Below are 26,957 nucleotides of genomic sequence, written 5' to 3' on the forward strand. Positions count from 1 at the left end.
AAGACAGGAGAAATTGGAATATGATATTCCGAAGGGCAAAGGAGCTGGGACTGCAACCAAGGATCAACTACCCAGCAAAACTAAACATAATTTTTCAGGCAAGGAGATGGACGTTCAACGAAATAAGGGAATTCCAGACCTTCCTGATGAAAAGGCCAGAACTCAATGGAAAATTTGATCTCCAAATACAAAACTCAAGAGCGACATAAAAAGGTAAACAGGGGGAAAAACCCCCACAAACCTTATTAATCAATGAGGGCAAATTATTTGCATCTTTGTATAGGATTATATCATCTTATGTATGTTTTGTATATAGACATATATATGTCAGTCTTGAGAATGGTACAGCTATTATGATGACTGAAAGGGATACACATACATTGTGAATGCCTGTATAAAATAATTGCTATAAGGATAAAAAACATAAGTTAGAGATGTAAAGGGTAGGCTATGAGAGAAGAGGTAAGGAGGTAGTAGAAAAGGGTAAACTACACCAAATGAAGAGGCACAAAAATATATTATAGTAGAGGGAAAGAAGGGAGGGAGAAGAGCAGTATTTGAGCTTCGCTGTCATCTGATCTGGTTCAAGAAGGGAATAACATACCCTGATAAGTATAGAAATCTAACTGGTCCTACAGGAAGTAAGAGGGGAAGGAGGGAAAAAAAGGGAGGGGGGTGGTCAGAAGGGAGGGGAGAAGTAGCAAGTGGGAAACGATAAGATAAGGGAGAGGAATAAAGAGGGAGGGTAAACTGAGGAAGGCATCTGCCAAAAGCAAAACTTTGTTGAGGAGGAGAAGGGGAAAGGGAGAAATAAAAGCATAAACAGGGGGAAACAGGATGGAGAAAAAGACACAGATAAAAATCATAACTGTGAACGTGAATGGGATGAACTCTCCCATAAAATGGAAGCAGATAGCAGAATGGATTAAAAACCATAATCCTTTTAGCATTTTGTAATGCTCTCTATCTCTTGTTGGGTCATGAATTCTTTACTTTTCCACAAATCTGATAAGTAAACTATTCCTTGCTTTCCCAAATTAGAGTATCAACTTTTACTCCTAAATCATGAACCCATTTTGACTTTATTTTGGTATATGGTGTAAGATATTGGTCTATGCCCAGTTTTTGCCCTACCATTTTCCAATTTTCCCAACAGTTTTTGTGAAATAGTGAATTATTAGCCCAGAAACTGGCTTCTTTGGGTTTATCAAAGAGTAGATTGCTAAACTTGTTGATTTCACCTGCTTGTGTACCTATCCTATTCCACTGATCCACACCCCTGTTTCTTAACCAGTACCAGGCAGTTTTGATGACTGCTGCTGTGTAGTACAGTTTAATATCTGGTGTGGCTAAACCACCATCTCTAGCATGTCTTTTCATTCACATCCTAGATACTCTAGACCTCTTGTTTTTCCAAATGAATTTTGTTATTATTTTGTCCAGCTCAGTAAAAAAATTTTTTGGTAGTTCGATTGGTATGGCACTGAATAGATAGATTAATTTAGGTAGAATTGTCATTTTTATTATATTAGCTCGGCCTAACCATGAGCAACTGATATTTTTCCATTTATTTAGATCTGATTTTATTCGCGTGAAAAGTGTTTCATAGTTATGTTCATATAGGCCCTGGGTTTGTCTTGGCAAATAGATTCCCAAATATTTTATAGTGCCTTCAGTAACTTTGAATGGAATTTCTCTTTCTATCTCTTGCTGTTGGGCTTTGTCAGTAATGTATAGGAATGCTGAGGATTTATGTGGGTTTATTTTATATCCTGCAACTTTGCTAAAGTTGTTTATTATTTCAAGTAGTTTTTTACTTGATTCTCCAGGATTCTCTAGATAAATCATCATATCATCTGCAAAAAGTGATAATTTAGTTTCTTCTTTTCCTATTCTAATTCCTTCAATTTCTTTTTCTTCTCTTATTGCTACAGCTAATGTTTCTAGTACCAAATTGAATAATAGGGGTGATAATGGACATCCTTGTTTCACCCCTGATCTTATTGGGAATGCATCTAGTTTATCCCCATTACATATAATGCTTGTTGATGGTTTTAGGTAGATGCTATTTATAATTTTGAGGAAGGTTCCCCTTATTCCTATGCTTTCTAGTGTTTTTAATAGGAATGGGTGTTGTACTTTGTCAAAGGCTTTTTCTGCGTCTATTGAGATGATCATATGGTTTCTGCTAGTTTTGTTGTTGATATGGTCAATTATGCTAATAGTTTTCCTAATATTGAACCAGCCTTGCATTCCTGGAATAAATCCTACCTGGTCATAGTGTATTATTCTCGTAATGAGTTGCTGCAATCTTTTTGCTAATATTTTATTTAAAATTTTTGCATCAATATTCATTAGAGAAATTGGTCTATAATTTTCTTTCTCTGTTTTAACTCTACCTGGTTTGGGTATTAGTACCATATTTGTGTCATAAAAAGAATTTGGTAGGACTCCTTCTTCACCAATTTTCCCAAATAGTCTACAAAGTATTGGAATTAGGAATACAAGCCATTCCCCAATTGAGAAATGGTCAAAGGATATGAACAGGCAGTTTTCAGAGGAAGAAATTAAAGCTATCTACAGGCATATGGAAAAATGCTCTGGATTGCTGCTGATTAGAGAAATGCAAATCAAAACAACTCTTAGATACCACATCTCTCCTGTCAGATTGGCTAAAATAACAAATCAGGAGAATGATAAATGCTGGAAAGGATGTGGGGAAATTGGAACATTGTTGCATTGCTGGTGGAGTTGTGAGCTGATCCAGCCATTTTGGAGGGCGGTGTGGAACTATGCCCAAAGGGCTATAGAAATGTTCATACCCTTTGACCCAGTAATACCACTTCTAGGGTTGTATCCCAAAGAAATCATGCAAGCGGGAAAAGGACCCATACATACAAGAATATTTATAGCAGCTCTCTTTGTGGTAGCCAAGAATTGGAAAGCAAAGGGATGCCCATCAATTGGGGAATGGCTGAACAAGCTGTGGTATATGAAGGTGATGGAATACTATTGTGCCATAAGAAATGGGGATGATGCAGACTTCATAACAACCTGGAAAAACCTACACGACATAATGCTGAGTGAGCGGAGCAGAGCCAGGAGAACGTTGTGCACAGCCACAGATATGTGGATTCCGTGAGGACCAACCCTGACATACTGCGCTTCTCTCAGCAACCTAAAGGGCAAGGACAACTCCAGGGGACTCACGATGGAGAATGCTATCTTCATTCAGAGAAAGAACTGCGAAGTTTGAATACAGACTGAGGCACACTACATGCTCGCATGCTCGCCTTTTCTGCTTCTCTTTTGTTTTTGTTTTTTGTTTTTGGGTTTTTTTTTTTTTGGTTCTGTTTCTTCTTTCTCATGATTCATTCCATTGGTCAAAATTCTTCTCCATGACCTGACTAGAGCATAAATTAATTCAATGCGAAGTTATACATGACAGTTATATGGGACTTCATGCCGTCTTGGGGAGGGAGGGGGGAGGGAGGGGAGAAAAACTGGAACTCAAAACTATGTAGAACCGTGTGTGGTAAACTAAAAATAAATAAAGAAATTTATTTAATTTAAAAAAAAAAAACCATAATCCTACAATATGCTGTTTACAAGAAACACATTTGAAACAGGGGGATACACACAGGGTAAAGGTAAAAGGCTGGAGTATAATATATTGCTCCTCAGCTAAAGTAAAAAAGCAGGTGTAGCAATCCTAATCTCAGACAAAGCAAAAGTAAAGATATATTTAATTAAAAGAGTGCTAAAAGGCACCATAAACAATGAAGCAATATCATTTTTTAATATATATGCACCAAGTGGTATGGCATACAAATTCTTTGAGGGAGTTACAGGAAGAAATAGACAGCAAAACTACAATATTGGGAGATCTCAACCTCCCCCTTTCTGAACTTGATAAATCTAACCTCAAAATAAATAAGAGAAAAGTTAAGGAGGTAAACAGAATTTTAGAAAAGGCAGATACAATAGACCTCTGGAGAAAACTGAATGGGGATAAAAAGGAATATACTTTCTTCTCAGTGGTACATGGCACATACTCAAAAACTGACCATATACTAGGGCATAAAAACCTCACAATCCAGTGCAGAAAGGCAGAAGTAGTCAAAGCATACTTTTCAGATCATGATGCAATAAGAATTATTTGTAACAAAGAACCATGGAAAAATAAGCTAAAAATTAATTGGAAACTAAATAATCTAATTCTAAAGAATGAGTGGGCCAAAGAACAAATCAGAGAAACAATTAATAATTTCATTCAAGAGAATGACAATAATGAAACAACATACCAAAACTTATGGGATGCAGCAAAAGCAGTCCTTAGGGTAAGTTTTATATCCCTAAATGCTTACATGAATAAAATAGGGAAAAAGGAGATCAATGCTCTGGGCATACAGCTGAAAAAGCTAGAAAAAGAGCAAACTGAAAATCCCCAATTAAATACCAAATTAGAAATACTGAAAATCAAAGGAGAGATTAATAAAATTGAAACCAAGAAAACTATTGAATTAATAAATAAAACAAAGAGCTGGTTTTATGAAAAAGCAATAAAATTGATAAACCTTTGGTCAATTTGATTAAAAAAAGAAAGAAGAAAATCAAATTACCGGTATCAAAAATGAAAAGGGAGAGTTCACCTCTAATGAGGAGGAAATCAAAACAATAATTAGCAATTATTTTGCCCAATTGTATGCCCATAAATTTGACAACCTTAGAGATATGGATGAATATCTGAAAAAACATAAATTGCCCAGGTTAACAGAAAAGGAAGTAAAATTTCTAAATAACCCCATCTCAGAAAAAGAAATTGAGCACGGCATCAATGAACTCCCTAGGAAAAAATCTCCAGGGCCAGACGGTTTTACATGTGAATTCTATCAAACATTTAAAGAACAACTAATTCCTATACTTTGTAGACTATGTGGGAAAATAGGCGAAGAAGGAGTCCTACCAAATTCTTTTTATGACACAAATATGGTACTAATACCCAAACCAGGTAGAGTCAAAACAGAGAAAGAAAATTATAGACCAATTTCTCTAATGAATATTGATGCAAAAATTTTAAATAAAATATTAGCAAAAAGATTGCAGCAACTTATCACGAGAATAATACACTATGACCAGGTAGGATTTATTCCAGGGGTGCCAGGCTGGTTCAATATTAGGAAAACTATTAGCATAATTGACCATATCAACAACAAAAACTAGCAGAAACCATATGATCATCTCAATAGACGCAGAAAAAGCCTCTGACAAAATACAACACCCATTCCTATTAAAAACACTAGAAAGCATAGGAATAAATGGAACCTTCCTTAAAATTATAAATAGCATCTGCCTAAAACCATCAATAAGCAATATTTGTAATGGGGATAAGCTAGATGCATTCCCAATAAGATCAGGAGTGAAACAAGGATGTCCATTATCACCCCTACTATTCATTTTGGTACTAGAAACATTAGCTGTAGCAATAAGAGAAGAAAAAGAAATTGAAGGGATTAGAATAGGAAAAGAAGAAACTAAATTATCACTTTTTGCAGATGATATGATGATTTATTTAGAGAATCCTAGAGAATCAAGTAAAAAACTACTTGAAATAATAAACAACTTTAGCAAAGTTGCAGGATATAAAATAAACCCACATAAATCCTCAGCATTCCTATAAATTACTAACAAAGCCCAACAGCAAGAGATAGAAAAAGAAATTCCATTCAAAGTTACTGTAGACACTATAAAATATTTGGGAGTCTATCTGCCAAGACAAACCCAGGGCCTATATGAAAATAATTATGAAACACTTTTCACGCGAATAAAGTCAGATCTAAATAAATGGAAAAATATCAGTTGCTCATGGTTAGGCCGAGCTAATATAATAAAAATGACAATTTTACCTAAATTAATCTATCTATTCAGTGCCATACCAATTGAACTACCAAAAAATTTTTTTACTGAGCTGGACAAAATAATAACAAAATTCATCTGGAAGAACAAGAGGTCTAGAATATCCAGGGTATTAATGAAAAGAAATGCTAGAGAAGGAGGCCTAGCCATACCAGATATTAAACTGTACTATAGAGCAGCAGTCATCAAAACTACCTGGTACTGGCTAAGAAACAGAGGTGTGGATCAGTGGAATAGGATAGGTACACAAGAAGGAGAAATCAACAACTATAGCAATCTACTCTTTGATAAACCCAAAGAGGCCAGCTTCTGGGCTAACAATCCATTATTTCACAAAAACTGTTGGGAAAATTGGAAAATGGTAGGGCAGAAACTGGGCATAGACCAATATCTTACACCATATACCAAAATAAAGTCAAAATGGGTTCATGATTTAGGAGTAAAGGCTGATACTATAAGTAATTTGGGAGAGCAAGGAATAGTTTACTTATCAGATTTATGGAAAAGAAAAGAATTCATGACCCAACAAGAGATAGAGAGCATTACAAAATGCAAAATGGATAATTTTGATTATGTCAAACTGAAATGTTTTTGTACAAAAAAAGTCAATGCAACAAAAATGAGGAGGGAAGCAGAAAATTGGGAGAAAATCTTTATAACTAGTGTATCTGATAAAGGCCTCATTTCTAAAATATACATGGAACTGAGCCAGATATATAGGAATACAAGCCATTCCCCAATTGAGAAATGGTCAAAGGATATGAACAGGCAGTTTTCAGAGGAAGAAATTAAAGCTATCTATAGGCATATGAAAAAATGCTCTAAATCACTACTGATTAGAGAAATGCAAATCAAAACAACTCTTAGAGACCATATCTCTTCCTGTCAGATTGGCTAAAATAACAAAACAGGAAAATGATAAATGCTGGAGAGGATGTGGGAAAACTGGAACATTGTTACATTACTAGTGGAGTTGTGAGATGATCCAGCCATTTTGGAGAGTAATTTGGAACTACGCCCAAAGGGCTATAAAAATGTTCATACCCTTTGACCCAGTAATACCACTTCGAGGGCTGTATCCCAAAGAAATCACACAAGCAGGAAAAGGACCCATATGTACAAAAATATTTATAGCAGCTCTTTTTGTGGTAGCTAAGAATTGGAAATAAAAGGGATGCCCATCAATTGGGAAATGGCTGAACAAGCTGTGGTATATGAAGGTAATGGAATACTATTGTGCCATAAGAAATGGGGATAATACGGACTTCATAACAGCCTGGAAAAACCTACACGACATAATGCTGAGCGAGCGGAGCAGAGCCAGGAGAACATTATACACAACCACAGATATACGGATTCTGTGAGGACCAACCCTGACAAACTTCACTCTTCTCAGCAACACAAGGTACAAAGACAAATCCAAAGGACTCACGATGGAGAATGCTATCTACATCCAGAGAAAGAACTATGAAGTATGAATGCAGATTGAGGCACACTTCATGCTAGCCATTTCCCCCCCCTTTTTTTTCTTTTTCTCTCTTTTGTTTTTGGGTTGTTTTTTTTTTGGCCCTGTTTCTTCTTTCGAATGATTCATTTCATTGATCACGGTTCTTCTCCATAACTTGACTAGTGTGTAAATTAATTCAATGCGAAGTTATACATGGAAGCTATATGGGATTCCAGGCCGTCTTGGGAAGGGAGGGGGGGAGGGAGGGAAGAAAATCTGGAACTCAAAATTATGTAGAACCGAATGTTGTAAACTAAAAATAAAAATTAAAAAAAAAATGGCGACGGTGACACTGTGAGAGTAATTTAAGTTTAGTGGTGCAGTCAGAAACCAGACTGAAATTTGGGGAGGTGAGGAAGCAGAGGTTCTCCTAGGAGTGTGGCTGTGATGTAATGAGACAGCTTGCGAGGACAGCAGGGAGAAGTGAGGGTTTTCAGTATGAGAGAGACTTGGCCTTGTACACAGCTGGTGGGGAAGATCCCACCAGCTAAGGAGAGATGAAAGATAACACAGACAGTGAAGTGACTGGCAAGCTCCTGGATGAGATCAAGGCACAAGGAAAGGGGACAGCCTCTTCAAGGAAAGAGCTACTTCTTGGACAAGGAAAAATGGGGGGGGGAGGGTAGGGAAGACAAAGACAAAGGTATCTGAAGTACAAAAGCGGGGAGAAAAGGAGGCTCCTCATGCAGAGACTCTGTTTTCTGGTTCAGTCAGTAAGCATTTGTTAAGACCCTACGATGTGTCAAGGACTGTGCTAAGTGCTGGGAATACAAAAAGAGATAAGAGAAGCTCACAATCTAACAGGGGAGACAACGTGTAAACAAATATGTACAGGATAATTAGGAAATGATTGGAAGGGAAAGCATTAGAATTAAGAGGAATTGGGAAAGGCTTCCTGTAGAAGGTGGGATTTTAGTGAGGGCCTGAAAGAAGCCAGAGAAGCCAGGAGGCAGAGATGAGGAGGAAGAGCATTCCAGGTGCCCAAACACGTTGGAGCCCACCCCATCCCCGTTTCCCAGAGTGAAGGCCCAGTAAGCAGGCTGTGCCCTGAGCTTGGCTTAACAAAAATCCTTTGCGCTCTGGGTGATCTCACCCTCTGGCAAAGTTTATTGCTTTGACTGAGCACCAGGTATTTACTGCCCCATATTTCCCAGGAAATACGAGAGAGCCATCCATCACCTTGCTTGACTTGCTCACAATCCCTGTTCCATGTAAAAGCTAAGTGAACTGAACCTGATACTGTGCCCCGCTGTGAGAAAATCAACTTGGACATTGTTCCCACAGGATCCAGGAAAGGCTGCATTGTCCACACAAGAACATGCCATGGGAAAAGCTACTCAAGATCTAAGAATGATTATGTCATAGTCCAGCCCACTTATGGATATAAGCATTGCCTGTACCCCAACATGCTAAGCCCTCCTGTGAGAGGGGAGAACCCTTCCTTGTTTGCAAGTCACTTTCCTCACTCTGAAATAAATCACACCGCTGACACACCTGCCTCTGGCTTGCTCTGTTCACCTCCAGCCATTCCAGGTTAGAGACTGGTCCAGTCTGGACTACATTCAAAATTCTGTTGACACAGGCATGGGGGCCAGGCAGAGAGAATGCCCAGAGCCAAGGGATGGAGGGTCTTGTTCATGGAACAGCCAGGAAAAGTCAATGGATCAAAGCGTATGTGTTGGGGGAACAGTACAAGATGAATGGAAAGGTAGGAGGGGGCAGGTTTCAGAGGAATTTCTTTGAATGCCAAACAGAGTATTTTGTACTTCCTGGAGGAAACGGAGACACAGGTGTTAGTGATACGATCAGATTCCACTTTAGGAAGATCACTTTGGTGGCTGAAAGGAGGATGTACTGGAGTGGGAAAAGACCCCAAGTTGTCAGACCCACCAGCAGCTATTGCCATAGTCTAGGCATGAAGTTATGAGGGGCTGCAGCAGAGTAGGGGAAGTATCAGAGGAAAGAGGCATTTTGGAGAAATGCTGCAGAGGTGAAAGGGACCAGGGATGGTGCAGAGGTGAAAGGGACCAGAGGTGCAAGATAGGTCAAATAGACCAGAGATGCTGCAGAGATGAAACTGACAGGCCTTGGCACCATAGCCGATCTGGGGAGTAAGAGAGAGTGAGGAATCCAGGATGACTCCAAGGTTATGCACCTAAAGGACTGGGAGGCTGGGAGTGTCCTTGACAGTGATTGGGAAGGTGGGAGAGGGGAGGATTTAGGGGGAAAGACCATGGGTTCTGTTTTGGTCATGTTTAGTTTAAGATGTCTCCTGAACATTCAGTTCCAGATGTCTGAAGGGCAGTTAGAGATCGGAGGTCAGCAGAGACTTTAAATCCATGGAGGTTGAGGAGGTCACCAAGCGAAATAATATAAAGAGAAAAAGGGCCCAGAAAAGCCCTGAAGAACACCTACAGTTAGAGGTGTTCTGAAAAAGGACTGGCAAGGGAAACAGAGGAGGGGTCAGAAGGGCAGGAGGAAAACCAGGAGAGAGAGAAGAGAGCATCAAGGCAGAGAGTGTGATCAGCTGTGTCTAAGGCTGCAGGGAGACCAACAAGAATGAGGCTGAGAAAAGGGCACTGGATTTAAAACTAAGAGACCATTGGTAACTTGAGGGAGAAGTTTCAGGGGAACAACGGGGCAGAAGGCAAATTGTCAGGCGTTAAGAACAGAGCAAGAGGAGAGGAAGTGGAGGCACCAACCGTAGGCAGCCTGCATTTTCAAAGACTTTAGACACAAGGGGCAGACGAGATATAGGATGACAGCAGGGATAAATGGATCAAGTGAGGTTTTTTCAGGATGGAGACATGGGTATATTTGTGAGTGGTTGGGAAGGAGCCAGGTGACAGTATGATCTGAAAGGAAGTCTTTATGTTTGAAACAGCCAGCAAGTACAACGGTGAATCAATCAGTGAGAAGTCTTGCTAGGGAGCAGTGAGAGCATGAGGCTGACTGGTTTCCTCTGGTGGTGTTCATCAGGAACAGAAGAGGGGTGGTGGTGAAGAGAAGGAACCCTGGGGTAGAGTTTGCCAAGGGCTGACTGGTAACAAAACATGCCTGATGGCAAGGATTCAAAAGCAGAGGAGACATGGTCGAGTTGATCTGCTTCCCTCTAGGACCTCGACTTCAAACAGAAGAAAGTAAAGCCAAGCAAAGATAATGGACTTTTCACTTGTGTCCCAGGAGCCTCATGATGTTCCCATTTCATCAGCACCCTCTGCCCCTAGGAACCCTCTGACTAGCGGGCAAAGCCAAGGGCTCCTTCCCAAACCTCCCCTTGAAGCCCTCACTCAGGCCACCCATCTCTTCCTTCTCCATCAAGCCTCAGATCCAGGTACCATCCTTCACCTCCTGTTCCTCCTTTCCAGCTTCCTTCCTTCATTAGACTGTAAGCTCCTTGAGGGTGAGAGCTATCTTTCTGTTTTGTATGTGTAACCCCAGAACTTGGGACACTGCCTGGCACACAGTAATGGCTTACGTGTTTGACTAAATTAGAGTATCATCTTAAGCAATGTATGTCAAAAAACCACAGCTGTGCTGAATTTTAGAATTTCAAGTAATTAACTTTCCCTATTTTGGGGTGAGCTTGTAGCATTTATACTTTGGAAGTTACTGAACCTTAAAACTGCACTAAGATTTTCAGGACACCGTGTATTATTCTTAGTCTCCTCTGGTCTTGGCTTAGAAGAGGGAAAGATTGGGGACAGTGAGAAATAGATTGTTTTCTCTACTTGGAGACCTTGCTCAAGCACTTACTACTGACATCATCCAGGGCAAACCCCTTTCTCTGCCAACCTCAGTCTCCTCACCTTCAAGACGGGAGTACGACTGCTTATACTACGGACAAGTTTTTGTGAACAAAGTGTTTTGTGCATCTTCAAGTACAAAAGGACAAGCTACCATTGAAGACAGACAACTTTTATGTCTGATGACACCTTCAAGCTCAGGACTGAAAGAAGATGGGCCACAAGAGCCTTGCCAAATGGCTGAGCAAGTGTTGGCAAAGAAAGGGCTGTGGGGGGTAACATATCCAAAGGAAGCAGCCCTCTGCATGAAAACCGAGCTGCCTCTAGTGTCCAAGGTTCAAATCAAATCACTGGGTGGTCGTGACCGGCCAGACCTGGTGGCAAGGAGGCACAGTGCCCGGAACTCTGAGCCTGGAGTCAGAATCCCATCTCAGACACTAATTAGCTGGGGGACCAAGGGCAAGTCGCCTAATCTATTTGCCTCAGGTTCCTCTTCCATTAAATGGCGATCCTAATAGCATGTCCCTCCCAGGGTGATTGTGAGGATAAGATGACAAAATATTTGTAAAGCCCTAGAGAAATGCCAGCAATTATTAAATTCTCTCTCAGGGCCTCAATTTTCACTATGATAGAATGAGCAGGTTGGGAGAGATGCTCTATGAGGTCTTTCCTCCTCTACAGAAGAGCCTCAGTTTCTTGGGGGCTTGCACATGGAAAAGAAATGGCATTTCAAGAAAGAGTTGAGTCCCACTTACATGGCAGGCCTGAGCAGTCAGGAACACAGGGGCCATTCCCTCTTCTTTGAAGAATTTCTTCCTGGGGAAGAGCAGCGTTCTCAGGAGGCACAGCTAGGAAGAAAATCAAACTATGAAGGGGGCTCTTGCTGGGTCCCACAGATCCCATAAAAAAACCAACCCTCCATCCTTCTCGGGGGGGGGGCACCTGGGGTCTGCACTGCCCCCAACTCAATGAACATTAAGCAGCTTCTACATAAAAAGGCACAAATGATTACAAAGCCAAAAGGGAAGTAGTGCTTTCAATAAATAGAAAAGCTAGTATTGTTTTGGGGACACAGAGAACGTAAATAGATATGTAAAAACCCTGAATGGCAGAGCAAGAGCACTGAGCTACCATATGTCACTGCATAATCGTCGCAGATTTTAGGCAATTTTTTTTTTTTTTGCAAAAAAGTGAGGTGCGACCAGCATGTGAAGCTTTTCAATTGTACAGGCATTACTTAAAAATCATTTATTACTTAACTGTCTTTGGTGCAAGATTAGGATAAACAGAACACTTGCGAATATGCATTAAAATGAATATGAAGTTTCCTGGCACATGCGCAAGACAAATCAAGGAAAGCTTTCAACCTTGTCGGTGCAAGCGGTTGGCAACTTTTGGCATATTGCGGGTCTCCTTCGCACAGACAGATTCCATCGTCGCATGAACCTCATGACCCAGCCACGACTCTCCTTAAACTGAGTGCTAAGAATGTTGTGTTTGCGCGCGACCTCTCGTGCCTTCATTTGCAACATTTCATATGATACACGGTAGCCACTGTTGCGCATTTCGGTGACATACATAAACACTTCTTCATCGATCTGTGGAAACTTGCCTGTTTTAGGACCTCTAAACGCACGTCTAGAAAGGTCTGTGTTTTCTAGCTTGTCTTTTAGTTTCCGCCAGTCTCGCACCAACTTTTCACTCACGGAAAACTGTCTTTCCGCAGCTCTGTTTCCATGCTGTTCAGCAAAAACAATCACTTTCAATTTGAAGCCCGCAGAATAGTTTCTATATTTACCCATAGTCATAAAGAAACGCTTCACACATTAATGTTTCGCTGGCAGATGAACTGTACAACCAGAGAAGGAAGATGCAAGTCTTACCAAATCACGTGACTTACTCACGGCAGCTTCACCTGCTGCCTGCTTCCTGGCTCCTAAGGCTCTTCATTGGGCTTTAGTACAGCAGAATTGTAAACAAACCATGCAAGGTGGATTTTCAAACTATACTGACAATGCACCTGCGCTGAGAATTCTAGGCTTGCAGCTCACAATGCCAGAGAGATAAATGCATATCCATAGGCCACTGGTGAATACACTGATGCTCTGTTTACCTTTCAAGCAGTGCGATGAACAGAATTTTACCATTTAATGATTATACGATGAAAGGTTATAAACCAATTTTTGGACTGAAAAAACAGGGTGCGATGACTATGTGGTGGCGACGATTATGTGGTGAAATACGGTAGGCCTTTAAGGATCCTGAAACACAGGGAAACAGGAAGACCAGAGTTCAAATTTAGCCTCAGACACTTACTGGCTGTGTGACCCTGGGCAAGCTACTCAACCCCTATTGGTCTCACTGTCCTCACCAGTAAAAGGAGGATAATGACAGAACCTGCCTCCCACAGCCGTAGCGAGGATCCAGTGAGATGATCACTGGGAAGCCCAGAGCACAGCCCCTACTGGGTAAGTACTATGTAAATATTAGCTATTATCCTAACTGACTGACGTGGGGGAGAGGTAAGAAGAATGGGAAGGAGGAAAAGGAGGAGGGGGAAGAAGAAGAGGAAAGTGGGAGGGGGAAGAGGGAAGGGGGAGGAGGATTCCCAAGAACAGGTCCCAGGACCAAACAGCACACTCGAACCCTGGGCCCGGGGGTATCAGAAGCGGGGTCACAGTCTCAGAGGCCGGAGAAAGGCCGAGCCGGCCCGGGGCTTTGGCCCAGGGTCGCCCCGCAGGAGAGGCCTGGGATTGGTCTGGCCGGAGTCGGGGCGGGGGGGAGGCCCTTCCAGGCCAAGGGCCGGGATCTCGTACCCTCCAGCCACTCGCAGCAGGTGCTGGAGCCCAACAGCGGCTCCCCGGCTCGCCCCACCCCCAACCCCCTCAGAGGGCGGAGCGGCTCCCAAAGCTCGGGCACCTCCCGCGGATAGGCCAGGAGACCCCGCCCCGCCCCGGGATGACCAATGGACCCACCCGATTACACGGAGGGGCGGCTTGTGGGCGGGGCGCCGAGGCTCCCGGCGCAAGCGCCTTGGCGGCAGCTTCCCCTCCCCCCATGTCCCCCAGACTCCGATTCCAGGGCCCCGCGTCCGACCTCCCCCCTCCACATCCCCTGCCCGGCCAAGTTTCCGGCTCCCCACTCACCCTGGCTTGGGGTGCAAGCCTCGGGCTAGGAGGCAGCGGTTGAGCTCGGAGCCGAACCGAGGCTGCCCCAACACCTGAGACGTGAATCGAAGCCGAAAGCGGACGTGACGCACTAGGTGGAGGCTTTCTTCCTGTCTTCCCTTGGGCTCCATGGCGACTGCGTCTGATGGCCGAGTTGCATCCTGGGAAACGTAGTCCCAGACTGGCCACGGGGCCGCGTGCTCTTGTCCTTAGCGGTAGGAGCTGCGCTCCCTGCGGACAGTCTCTTGTTCTGCAGCTGACCTCAGACCCCCTCTAAGCCTGTGGGAAGTAGACCCCAGAGGCCGTCTGGGCCAGTTTCGTATCACCAACTGGAAACTGAGACCCAAAGGGCAAGGGGGTGCGGAGATAGAACAGAGGACTTGGGTTCAAATCCTGTCTCAGATACTTTGTGACCCTGGTTGCCTCAGTTTCCTGAACTGTAAAATGGGCATCCTAATAGCTCCCAGCTGGGCAGAATGACCAAATGAGGCTGTATTTGTAAAGCACTAACCCTGAGACTCTATAAACGCTAGTTGTTACTGTGGTTCTTGGGTAGCCTCGTGGTACAGCGAATAGAGTCTGGCCCTGGAGTCAGGAGGACCTGAATCACCAGCTGGGTGACCCTCGGCAATTCACTTCACCCTCTTTGCCTCAGTTTCCCCATCTATCCAATGAGGCAAAAAGGAAACAGCAAGTAATGCCAGTGTCTCTGCCAAGAAAGCCCCCATGGGGTGTGACGTGTAGTTTCTGGCTAATTAATCGTTTTGTTAAGCTGCTAGCAATCGTTAACAAGGGAGTTGGTGACAGTACCAGATGCCTAAGACCCCTCGCAGAACCGGTCAGCGGGCAATGCCAGGCTGGGGTGAAAACAAGGTTATTAGGAGAGAAAGGACCACCCAGGTGGAGCCCAAGGGAAGTTTGCACGTTCAGGACTGGACAGCAAAGGGCAGGGCACGGGCTGTAACCACGCCCAAATGTTTTTCCCTTGGGAACCTCTAAAATCCAGCCCTTGATAAAGGATTTGTTGCCTAAGGTATGGATTCAGTCCAAGTGGCAGGGAGGGCAGGAGAAGCTACTTACAAGTCGTGGCCTCAAGGTCGCAGGTTCCGCACCGCACCGCACCGCAGCGCTAGACTCTGAAGACCAGAGGGGCGACTTCCCTGCACAGGACCCCAGCTGCGAAAGCATTTCCCCAGCCTGGCACAGACCCAAGGACACATAGGGAGTCCAGCTTGGAGCGCAAACAGCAAATTATGTCAGCTGGAGGGCTGCATCTCTGATACCTTCAGGGCCTCCTGCGTGCTCTGGGTCCAGTGTTTCTGGAGGAAACAAGACAAGTTAAGGGGACCGCTTACCAGCCGTTACCATCCCCCACTCTGGTCAAAGGCGATTCTGGGTACACCAATGACCACAGAGAGCTCAATGGGTACAGAGGTATGTGGATGCTCCCTGGGACAGCCCCAGTCACAAAGCGGGAACAGGACCATTCACCAAGTGCAGCACAAGCCATAGGAAGAATGACCAAGAGTCGGGACAAATTTGAAGGGGAAAATCCAACAACACCTCGGTCATCATTGATACAGAAAAGAAGAGCCACAGGGTGCCTTCGGGCATCCGTGACAGCAGACAGTGAGCCTCCCTGCCACGCGCTCCTCCTGCCCTACAAGCAGCCATACAAGTCCTGGACTTCAGACATCCCACGCAGCCATCAGTCCCCTGGCACAGCTTTCCTCAGGGCAGTCCGGGAAATACCATGTCCTCGAGGGCACCCCTCTATTGGCTTTTCCATTCTGGTTCCAGATCACTTCCAGGGGCTCTTCAGATGTTCCTGCCAGAATCCTTTTATGAGTCAGATCTCAATGTAAGGTGGCACTGACTCTCATAATTTATTTCTCCAATAATAGTTCAAATCAGGAAAACCAGCACAGCCCTTGCAGTTCTAACTAATCTATAACGGCTCTAAAGGGAGGAACCCTAATGGGAACCCAGCATTTACCCAAGGCTTCGGGGAATTCCCATTGCAAACACCCCAGCTGTTTCTATCTCCTTCGAGCGCCTGACATAAACACTGGTCAGAGGGTCACTGATACATTGATGTATGTAAGACACCCAAGTACAAACCAAACATTTTAAATATCTAAGAAGGCAGAACTCACAAACCTTCCAAATTACATATATATTCACTTAAACTTCCTGGTCCCTCAAAATCTTTACTCAAATCTTTTTTAAAATTGCACAATATTTACCAATTAACTGCTAATTACCATAGAACTGCAAATTGAAACACCATCCAATTTGAATTAATTCTGATTCAGTTCAATTATCCAATACCCCCCCCATAGGAGAAGCAGAAGCAATGATTTTGACCTTCACACAAAAACATAGGTTACTGAAGTCCGTAAAAGTCACCAAGTTAACTGCAACTATTACAAACCACTCAGGATGGCACTCAAGTAATCATGTTCAAAACAGTGCACATCGAATACGTGGTTCATAATCAAACATGTTTGTACCACAGGACATGCAGTACAAGCAGGTGTCATTTCCACATTAAGAATCAGCTTGAATATAACAGATTTTCCATTGATGTAACGCAAAAGATTCCCTAAGTTATCCCACTCTAAGAAAACCGATTGCACTAACCTTCTCTTTTTCAAACCAAACTGAAGACGTTTCTGACTTAGTTTCAATAATTAACATAATACAGCTAGGTCCCGCAAACACTTGTGTCAATACCCAATTACTCTGCCATCAAACATGTAAGGACCATTTTATAGACATATATCTAGTAACAGGAAGACAGCTAGGCCAAATACTCATTTACTAAGTTGTTTAGGATATAGAAAAGATTATATACGTATTTATATACACACACACACATGTATGTGTGTATACGATAACTAGCTCAGATCTTACACACATATGCTGTATTTTAGTAGCTCATTCGTAACCCAGCCTTAGTCCATGGGACAGTAATATAACATTGTGGTTGCATCTTAGTTTCGTACCCTTGTCCCGTTATTCCCATATTATTTAGAAGGAATGAGCAGTTTCAGGGATTTCAGGCACAACCATGTCGCCATTAGCAGGCAGATGACAAGCCCATTGTTGGGGATCTGGAGTGCCCGCTCATTCAGGTTGAAAACATCAGAACTTAGCCACTTGCACTGCACCCGTGTCTTCTACTGACCACTTAGGCAGATGATAGAAATTTGCCATAAGAGGAAAAGGTAGGGACATGATTATAACAGCATGCAACCGGTCCTTGATGACAACACATATTGGGCAGGATCCTCAGCCCTTTTTGAATATTATAACGCCAGGTGGACCTATTCTAATGAGAGGCTGGCGGGGGGGGGGGGGTGACTCTGATCACTCAATCTTGGTCAAAGAGACTTGTCTATACCCATAACACCTCATCTAGGGTAATCTACATTAAAGGGTGTACCCCCCTGCCTAAACCTGCCAGGGTGGAACACAACAGGCTGGAATTCACCTTAGATTAAATTTTTTGTAACTTCTCTAGTTGGGGGAGGCCGCCCACCCGACACTGAAAGGCGCTTCCCCAGGGATTGGGTAACCTCATCCACCAACAATACCCTTCAGAGACCTAGATGCTTCTGAAAAGAAGATCCTGGTCCTAAGTCGTGAATTGATCGTTAACGTAAGACAGAAATAACCATTTCTCTCAGGAGTCATGAAAAGTTGGACATGACGGAACAATGATCATGGCTCTTCTTGTTGTCGTTAACCTTATTAACTGATGGGTTCGATTCCTAGATTCCTCCTGTAAGAGGATATGAGCGCCTGGAACACATGGGGGCTGTGTGACCTTGGGCAAGTCACTTAGATCCTCTCAGCGCTCCTAGGCAACTAGTACATAAATGAAATGACTAATCTGCATAATGGAGGCAAATGAAATCACAGGTGAACCCCAATGCCACAGTACCATTTGCATTTCCTCCTCCAGCTCATTTTACAGATGAGGAAACTGAGGTAAAGAGTGAAGTGACTTGCTCAGAGTCACACAACTAGTAAGTGTCTGAGGCCAGATTTGAACTCAGGAAGATGAGTCTTCCTGACTCCAGGCCCAGGACCCCATCCCCTGCATCACTTAGCTGCCTCACAAATCTCAAATGGGCTCTCGTGGCAAGGCAATCCTTTCACATGTCCCTAATTGACTGACTATCCCACTCACCCCGGTGGCTCTTGACTCTTCCAAATCTTTTCAAGCCTCCTCCAAACTTCTGTGGCTCTTCCCATTCCTACTTCTCAGCTGAGATCCTTACCTCACATTTCACAGAAAAAACCGAGGCCATTTGCTGAGAGATCTGTCTTCTTCCCTTCTCTTCTCACTTTTCTTGGATACCTTCTGCCTCTAATGTCTCACCAGAAAAGGTGGCCCTTGTAATATCAATTAAGTGTGGTGTCTTTGATTGAGTCTTACTAGGTGCTAAACCCTTGGCCCCATGCTCTATCTATTAGGTGCTAAGCCTAGGTGGGTGTGAATCGGTAACTAAGGTGGGGCCAATGAAGGGAGGTGCTAACACCAGAGTCAATCATAGGAGCCTAAGTTCTCGTCGCTCAGAGGAGTTTGATGACCTCTGAGACTGTATAAAAACGGAGAGCAGGAGGAGGGCGATAAGCGGGCGCTGGGTTGTAGCTCCCCGTTCAGGTGAGGGAGGAGGAGGAAGGTCGTGCGGCCGTCTCGAGAGTCGTGAAACCGGACCGAGTTCTTCAAAATCCCCTTCCACCGACCGAGCCGCGGGCCCCTCTGAGGAGAAAGGGTCGGGGAGCCTGCTAGTTGCGGCGAACCGTCGGGGTCGCTGCTGCCGCCTCTAGCCGAGCGCGCGCGGGCCCTCCCAGGGCGCGCAGCCTTCGGGCCGAGCCCTTGCCGGCCATGAGCTACGGGCGCCCTCCCCCAGACGTGGAGGGGATGACCTCCCTGAAGGTGGACAACCTGACATACCGCACCTGGCCCGACACTCTGCGACGAGTCTTTGAGAAGTACGGCCGGGTGGGCGATGTCTACATCCCCCGCGATCGCTGCACCAAGGGGTCCCGTGTCTTCGCCTTCGTGCGCTTCCACGACAAGCTCGACGCCGAAGACGCTATGGACGCCATGGACGGCGCCGTGCTCGACGGCCGGGAGTTGCGGGTGCAAATGGCCCGCTATGGCCGCCCGCCGGACTCCCATCACAGCCGCCGGGGACCGTCGCCCCGCCGGTACGGGGGAGGCGGCTACGGACGCCGGAGCCGCAGCCGCTCTCGAAGCAGGAGTCGCTCCAGATCCCGAAGCCGATCTCGCTACAGCCGATCCAAGTCTCGTTCTCGCACTCGATCCAGATCTCGATCTACCTCTAAGTCCAGGTCGGCCCGTAGATCCAAATCCAAGTCCTCGTCGGTCTCCAGATCTCGCTCCAGCTCCAGGTCCAGGTCCAGGTCCAGATCCAGAAGGCCTCCACCTGTATCGAAGAGGGAATCAAAATCTAGATCTCGATCCAAGAGCCCCCCCAAGTCTCCTGAAGAGGAAGGAGCTGTTTCATCTTAGGATCATGATACGACAGAAAGCAACATAATGGGTGACTTGAGGGGAAAGACCATATTCAGTCCATTGAAGAGTCCCTGGAACAAGCAACTGGCTATTGAAAAGGTTATTTTGTAACATTTTGTCTAACTTCTTAACTTGTTTTAAGCTGCCTCAGAGGGCAAACTTCATTTTATGTGCCATTTTGTTGCTGTTATTCAAATTTCTTGTAATTTAGTGAAGTGAACGACTACAGATTTCATTATTGGCTTTGGATATTTGAGGTAAATTTTCATTTTGTTTATATAGTGCTGATTTTTGTTTGAAATTAAACAGACTCCTTTAACCTGAAAAAAAATAAAAAAATAAAAATGGAGAGCAGAGCTATTTGCTTAGGGCTCTCACTCTTGGTGGCATGCTGATGTGGAGACTCTGGGCAGCTGTAGTTAAGTGCCCTCCAGCTTGCCCAGATGTTGGGACTTGGTTTTCTTGGTAACTATGAATTGTATTTGGTCTGCTTGAATTTGTTTGTATTTGCTCTGAAGTTCAGGGTGCTGGCTTTTCCCCTGAACTAAGTGACTGATATTTCTATGCTGGATTAAAGTAAGCTTGTTAACCCCTTAACGTCACTTTCCTTAGTAAAGCAGATCAAAACAACCTGGGCTTCAAAGGGCCATAAAAATGTTCATACCCTTTGACCCAGCAATACCACTTCTAGGGTTGTATCCCAAAGAAATCACACAAGCGGGAAAAGGACCCATATGTACAAAGATATAGTGGCTCTTTTTGTGGTAGCCAAGAATTGGAAATCAAAGGGATGCCCATCAATTGGGGAATGGCTGCACAAGCTGTGGTATATGAAGGTAATGGAATACTATTGTGCCATAAGAAATGGGGATGATACAGACTTCGTAACAACCTGGAAAAACCTACACGACATAATGCTGAGGGAACGGAGCAGAGCCAGGAGAACATTGTACACAACCACAGATATATGGATTCCGTGAGGACCAACCCTGACAGACTTCAACTCTTCTCAGCAACACAAGGTACAAAGACAACTCCAAAGGACTCACGATGGAGAATGCTATCTACATCCAGAGAAAGAACTGTGAAGTTTGAATGCTGATTGAGGCACACTTCATGCTCACTTTTTTTTCTTCTCTTTTGTTTTGGTTTTAGGGTTGTTTTTTTTTTTTTTGGTTCTTCTCATGATTCATTCCATTGGTCATAATTCTCCACAACTTGACTATTGTATAAATTAATTCAATGCAAAGGTATACGTGGTAGTTATATGAGATTCCATGCCATCTTGGGGAGGGGGGAGGAAGGAGGGGAGAAAATCTGGAACTCAAAAGTATGTAGAACCATGTGTTGTAAAATAAAAATAAAAATTAAAAAATAATAAAAAAGGAGACAAAAAAGAAGAAGCTGGGCTTGCAGTGTTCTGTGAGCTGGTTGTTGTTGGTTTTACACCCCCATGGCAGGGGCTAGCCAGATTGTTGAAACACCCTCCCTACCAAGACAGAGTCCTAGGCTTGGAACAAGGGTGCAACCATAGTGAGGGCCCACCTGTGGTGAGGGAGCTGTCAGTGTGTGGCCCCGAGGGAGGCAGAAGAGACACCTCCAGCCTCTTCTCCCCCCACCTTCTCCAAGGGAGACTTTCATTTCAGCAGAAGGAAAGGCAGGAGGTTGGGGCCAGAGGCCACCACTCTGTTCTCCTCAGAGAGAGCAGGCACCAAGTTAGAAGTATATCTACTGCTGTTGTACCAGAAGCCCCAGGGATATCTGCTAGACAGAAAGGGTCTGCCAGGTTATCCTTCAGTGGGATGGTCCTATCTATTGACATTCCTTGGAGGAGTCACAGGGCCCCAGGGATTTCTTGCTAAATGCTGAAGAGATCTGAGTCCATTCTTTCTGGGGGTGCTTGTCAGTAGCTAGGGGTTTCTCAGGGGTTCCCAATTTTTCCAGTATTACACTGCTCCTTTAAATATTGTCAGTCTAGGGGAAAAGGTGGAGGACCATCTAACTTCAGATCACTTTGTCGTGATTATTGGGAAGGGGAGGGGGCTCCCAAGCTCTATCACTGAGGCTTCATGATGATTAAAAAGTTCAAGAGATATTGTTTCTGGGTAATTTAATCATTTCATTAATAAGGCCAGGAGGTTCTTAATAAAAGCATGGTCTTTGGGCCATCTCTCTCAGATCAAAGACTCCTAATGGTGGTGGGAGGGGGTTACAGTTTGTCTGCCCTTTGAAGAGGAGGTTTTCCTGGGGGATGGGGATCCACTCAGACTAGTTAACACCAAGACAGGTGTGGGCTATATTACAATGAGGGTCTTAGGGCCTGTGACTTGGATCACTCAAATCTTGGTCAAAGAGACATCAATTTCCATTTCAGCTGTCTTGATAATAGGGAGAATCAGCCTTGGTAAAGACAATGAGCAGGAATACACCCATTAGCCCAAACTTAGGGTTTCTTTTACTGTTTGATTAGATCTTGGCCTGGGGAAATCTCTCTTAGAGATTTCCCAGGTCAGTTAGTTTCTGGATGAAGAAGTAGAAAAGGGGGAAAACCTTGGTTCTAATACAATAATTAGTTATTCAATATAAGAGAAATATTCATCTCTTACAGCTTGATGCCTTTTCCACTAACTACCAGTTCCACAATGAACATGCATAGAGAACGGCCCATTTATCCAAACCATAGCAAAACAGAAACCAGAAAAGATATCTAGAGAAGAATATATACCAGACAATAGAGAATAAAGGAACTCTCCCATAGGGAGTGAGATGACTCAGCTCAACCAAGAGAGATCCTGGATCTCACCCAAGGGGAAACTCCCCAAAACCTCTAGCGTAGCAAGCTGGACATGCTGGGGACTGCTGGTTCCTCCCAGAGTCTTTCCCTTCAGCAACCTGAAGTGGGGTTGGCCTCATCTATCTTCCATCTAGAAACTGGATGCCATTCTACCCAAATTAATTTACCTATTCAGTGCCATGCCAATCAAACTAACAAAGAATCATTTTATAGAGCTAGAAAAAATAACATTAAATTCATCTGGAAGAACAAAAGGTCAAGGGTATCAAGGGAGTCAAAGAAAAAATATAAAGGAAGGTGATTTCACTGTACCATATCTCAAACTATATTATAGAGCAGGAATCATCAAAAACAATCTGGTGCTGGAGAAAAAAATAGAGTGCTGGATCAATGGAATAGATTAGGCGCACAATACACAGTAGTAAATGACCATCACAATTTAGTGTTTGACACACCCAAGATCCAAGCTACTAGGTCAAGAGCTCACTATTCAATATAAACTGCTGGGGAAACTGCAAAGCAGTTGGACAGAAACAGTTTATCAAGATAAGGTCAAAATGGGCACATGATTTAGACATAAAGGGTGATACCATAAGAAATTACAGGAGGGGGCAGCTAGATGGTGCGGTGAGCAGAGCACTGGCCCTGGAGTCAGGAGGCCCTGAGTTCAAATCCAGCCTCAGACACTTGACACACTTATTAGCTGTGTGACCTTGGGCAAGTCACTTAACCCCAATTGCCCTGCAAAAAAAAACAAAAAAAATTATGCAGAAAGCCAGAGAGAAAAATGCTTTACAGCTCTGATAAAGGCCTCATTTCTCAAATATTTAGAGAAATGGGTCAAATTTATAAGAATACAAGTTATGCCCCAATTGATAAATGATCAAAGGACATGAACAGGCAGTTTTCAGGTGAAGAAATCAAAGTTATCTATAATACAAAAAAATGCTCTAAATCAGGGCTTCTTAAACTTTTTCTACTTGCAACCTCTTTTTACACAAGAAAGTTTTACATGACCCTGGGGATATAGGTATATAAAATAGGTATACAAATCAAACATTTGTTGATAATAAATCATAAAGAAATTTATTTTAAAACAATTCATTAATATACATATAATTTTATCATTTATTAAAGAAGAAAGCAAGTTTGCAAACTAATGAGAGGGATGAGCTTGTTTATAAAGAATTAAATCTTGGTGCAATATTTGATACTGCAGGATATAGAACATCTTCAATGTTTTTCAGAGTTAATCAACATTTTGATTTTATAATCATCAATGCTGAGAATACTGCTTCACTTAAATACATAGTACAAAATTGCAGGAGCATGTTTAGGACCATTTCAGAAATTGTGAGAAATCCTGTCCTAACCCCAAGCCAAAATTCACTTAATGATTCTGTACGTACAGTAAAAGCACTGCAATTCACAACGTACAATAATCTCAAATCTGAGGCGAGATGTTTCTGGTGGTGTTTTTTGGCGTTGTGGGGCGTGACGGCATGCACAGTACTAAGTACGAGTATTGTGTGTTCAGAACTGAGGCCACTTGTGAAGCTATGCAATGCAATGTGGGCAAGTGCTGCCAGAAACACCTTGGATTCATTATGCGTTTAATTTTAAATTGACTTTTAGTCACCGTGTGTTCTGAAACCTTTTATTGTTGCCAAATTTTTCACAACCCCCACATTCAGTTACACAACCCCACATGGGGTCTCAACCCACAGTTTAAGAAGTACCACTCTAAATCACTAATGAGTAGAGAAATGCAAATTAAAACAACTCTGAGGTACCATCTCACACCTATCAGCTAATATGACAGAAAAAGAAAATGACAAATGCTGAAGGGATGTGGGAAAATTGGGACTATTTGGAACTATGCGGAAAGGGCTATGAAATTGTACATACCTTTGATCCAGCAATACCACTGCTAGGTCTATAGCCCAAAGAGACTTTTTTTTTTAAAGGAAAAGCTTCTATAGGTATAAAAATATTTATAGCAGCTTTTTTTGTAGTGGCAAAGAACTGGAGATTGAGGGGATTCCATCAATTGGGGAATGGCTGAACAAGTTGTGGTACATGACTGTGATAGAATACTGTCTGCTATAAGAAATGACAAGCAGGATACTTTCAGAGAAACTGGGAAAGACTTACATGAAAAGACACAAAGTGAAACAAGCAGAACCAGGAGAACATTGTACATAGTAACAGCAATATCGTATAATGAACGACTGTGAATGACTTGGCTATATTCGGCAATACGATGATCTAAGATAATCCTAAAGGACTAGCGAGAAAGCATAGTATTTGCCTCCAGAGAAAGAACTGATATTGTCTGAATGCAGACTGAAGTATACTACTATTTTCATTTTCCTTCCTTCCTTTTTCTGTCTTTCTTCCTTCCTTTCCTTCTTCCTTCCTTCCTTCTTTCCTTTCTTTCTTGTTTGAGCCTTCTTGTACAAAACGACTAATATGGAACTATTTTACATGATTGCAAGTGTATAACTTACCACATTAGGAAATGGGAAGGGAGGGATAGAATTTGGAAGTCAAAACTTAAAAAAAAAATGTTGAACATTGTTTTGACATGCAATTGCAGGAGAAAATAAAATATTATTTTTAAAAATAGTCCTGCCAAAAAGGAAATAAAGTCAGGCTGATATAAGGCACTGTCCTTTAAAAAGTTTTCAGTAAAGCAAAATAACTGAATCAACTACCAAAGCATGTAAACGTTCTGCTTCTTTCAGTGCTGAACAATTTAGTACCTGAAAAGAAAGGGAAAAAAAAAAACTTAGCGTCAGTTAAAAGAAAAACAAAGCTGCTAAAACTCCACGCGGGATTCAGATGGGACATGACCAGTTGCAATGGAAAATGAGCTGAGCCCTAAACAAGAAGGGAAGCCCCCTGTAAAGGATGCAGTGAACTCTGGTTTATTAACAACTTCTCAGAATGTGGCTCGGAGGAGCGGGTTTGACCGGGCTCTGCCAACGACCGTAATTTAAGAGGACTATTTGGGAACTAAAACTTGGTTATTGCTTGGGGTGGCGGGATCCCAGGCTGTTTTAAGTGCAAGCTCAGGTCCAAAGCCCACGGGCACGGCTTCCAGCACAATCGTATGCCCACAGCTCCTTTGGCCACTTGCCAATTCACGGACATCCGTGAATTCCAGTTTCTCGGCCACCACAAAGAGGCGCTGTCAATATTTTTGTACAAATCGGTCCTTTCCCTTTTTTGGATGTCTTTGGGACACAGACCTGGCAGTGGTATTGCCTGATCGGAGGGTCCGCACACTTCCATAGCCCTCTGGCGCGCGTGTAACGGGGTCGGGGCGGTGATGGGGCCCCGCCGTTTGACAGGCGAGGCGGTGGGCGGGGACGACCCTACGCGGTACACCAGCCTCGCTCAGCGCCCTGCTCCTACGCGCCTGCGGTTAACGAAGGGGGGAAATCCCAGAGCCTTTCCGATCTGGTACGCTACGGACGGCTTCTCAGTCATCACAATAGCTGGATTTCTATAGGGCCAGGCACCGTGCCAAGCGATTTACAAACACGGTCTCATTCGAACCAAACCACAACCTAAGCGGCTTCTGTCGCTGGTCCCATTTCACAGTTGAGGGAGCTGCAGCACAGGGGGCGTGACCGGCCCCCGCCGCAGAGGGGGCGTGACCGGCCCCCGCCGCACAGGGGCGGATCAGAGCACTCCGCTTCCCGGCACAGCCGCGGACTTTTGGGCATGCGGCGTAGCCGCCTCGGCGTCGCCGCCTCGGCGTCCTGCCTTCGTTTCCCAGAAGGCCTTGCGGATCCGTCCCTGGGCTCCGAGGCGGAATTCCATCACATCCGCTCCTGCCGCGGCTGCTTCCGCTCCTTTCGTTCTCGACCGCTACTGCTCCACTGGCCCCAGCCCCGTAGCCCCGCGTCTTGTGCCGGGTGAGTTGGTGCGGGGGGGCTGGAAGCTCTGGGAGGGACCTGGAGAAGAGGCGCCGCGCTTCGTCCCGCCCCCCACACATTCATTGGTCAGGCCGGCGGGTGTGCGGAGGCCTGGGGCCAATCAGGTACCACGTCGAGGACCCGAAGGTGAGAGGCGCAGAGCGACACTCTCGGAATCTGCCTCTCGCCGCCCCCGCCCAGGCACGCCTCCTTCCCAGTCGCGTGCTTCCATTGGACAGCTCCCCGGGGGTGGGATTAGGTCTGACCCCGCCCCTCTCCCAATTTGTGCACGTGAAGCGAGAGTGGCGGGTCTGTACCCGGCCTGCCCCGCGTGCCCGGCTTCCAGC

The 26,957-nt window shown here is 44.2% G+C and overlaps 2 protein-coding genes across 2 annotated transcripts in view; one reads left to right on the forward strand and one right to left on the reverse strand.

Moving 5' to 3' along the window:
- Positions 1-14,409, reverse strand: part of LOC118834710 (zinc finger protein 570-like) — a 44,554-nt gene extending 30,145 nt beyond the window's left edge. The window contains exons 1-3 of the mRNA XM_036742151.1: positions 14,316-14,409; positions 12,537-13,430; positions 11,925-12,017 (exon numbers count right to left, since the gene is read on the reverse strand). Of these exons, the coding sequence (XP_036598046.1) occupies positions 11,925-12,017; positions 12,537-12,977 (534 nt within the window). The 5' untranslated portion in view covers positions 12,978-13,430; positions 14,316-14,409. The remainder of the gene's footprint in view (positions 1-11,924; positions 12,018-12,536; positions 13,431-14,315) is intronic.
- Positions 14,410-19,236: 4,827 nt separating this feature from the next.
- On the forward strand, positions 19,237-20,010 carry LOC118834715 (serine/arginine-rich splicing factor 2-like). Its single transcript, XM_036742156.1, has one exon. The coding sequence runs from the start codon at positions 19,237-19,239 to the stop codon at positions 19,885-19,887; it is 651 nt and encodes a 216-aa protein (XP_036598051.1). The 3' UTR covers positions 19,888-20,010.
- Positions 20,011-26,957: the final 6,947 nt, after the last annotated feature.

This window comes from Trichosurus vulpecula, chromosome 1 (genome assembly GCF_011100635.1).
Source record: "Trichosurus vulpecula isolate mTriVul1 chromosome 1, mTriVul1.pri, whole genome shotgun sequence".
Classification (NCBI taxonomy): Eukaryota; Metazoa; Chordata; class Mammalia; order Diprotodontia; family Phalangeridae; genus Trichosurus; species Trichosurus vulpecula.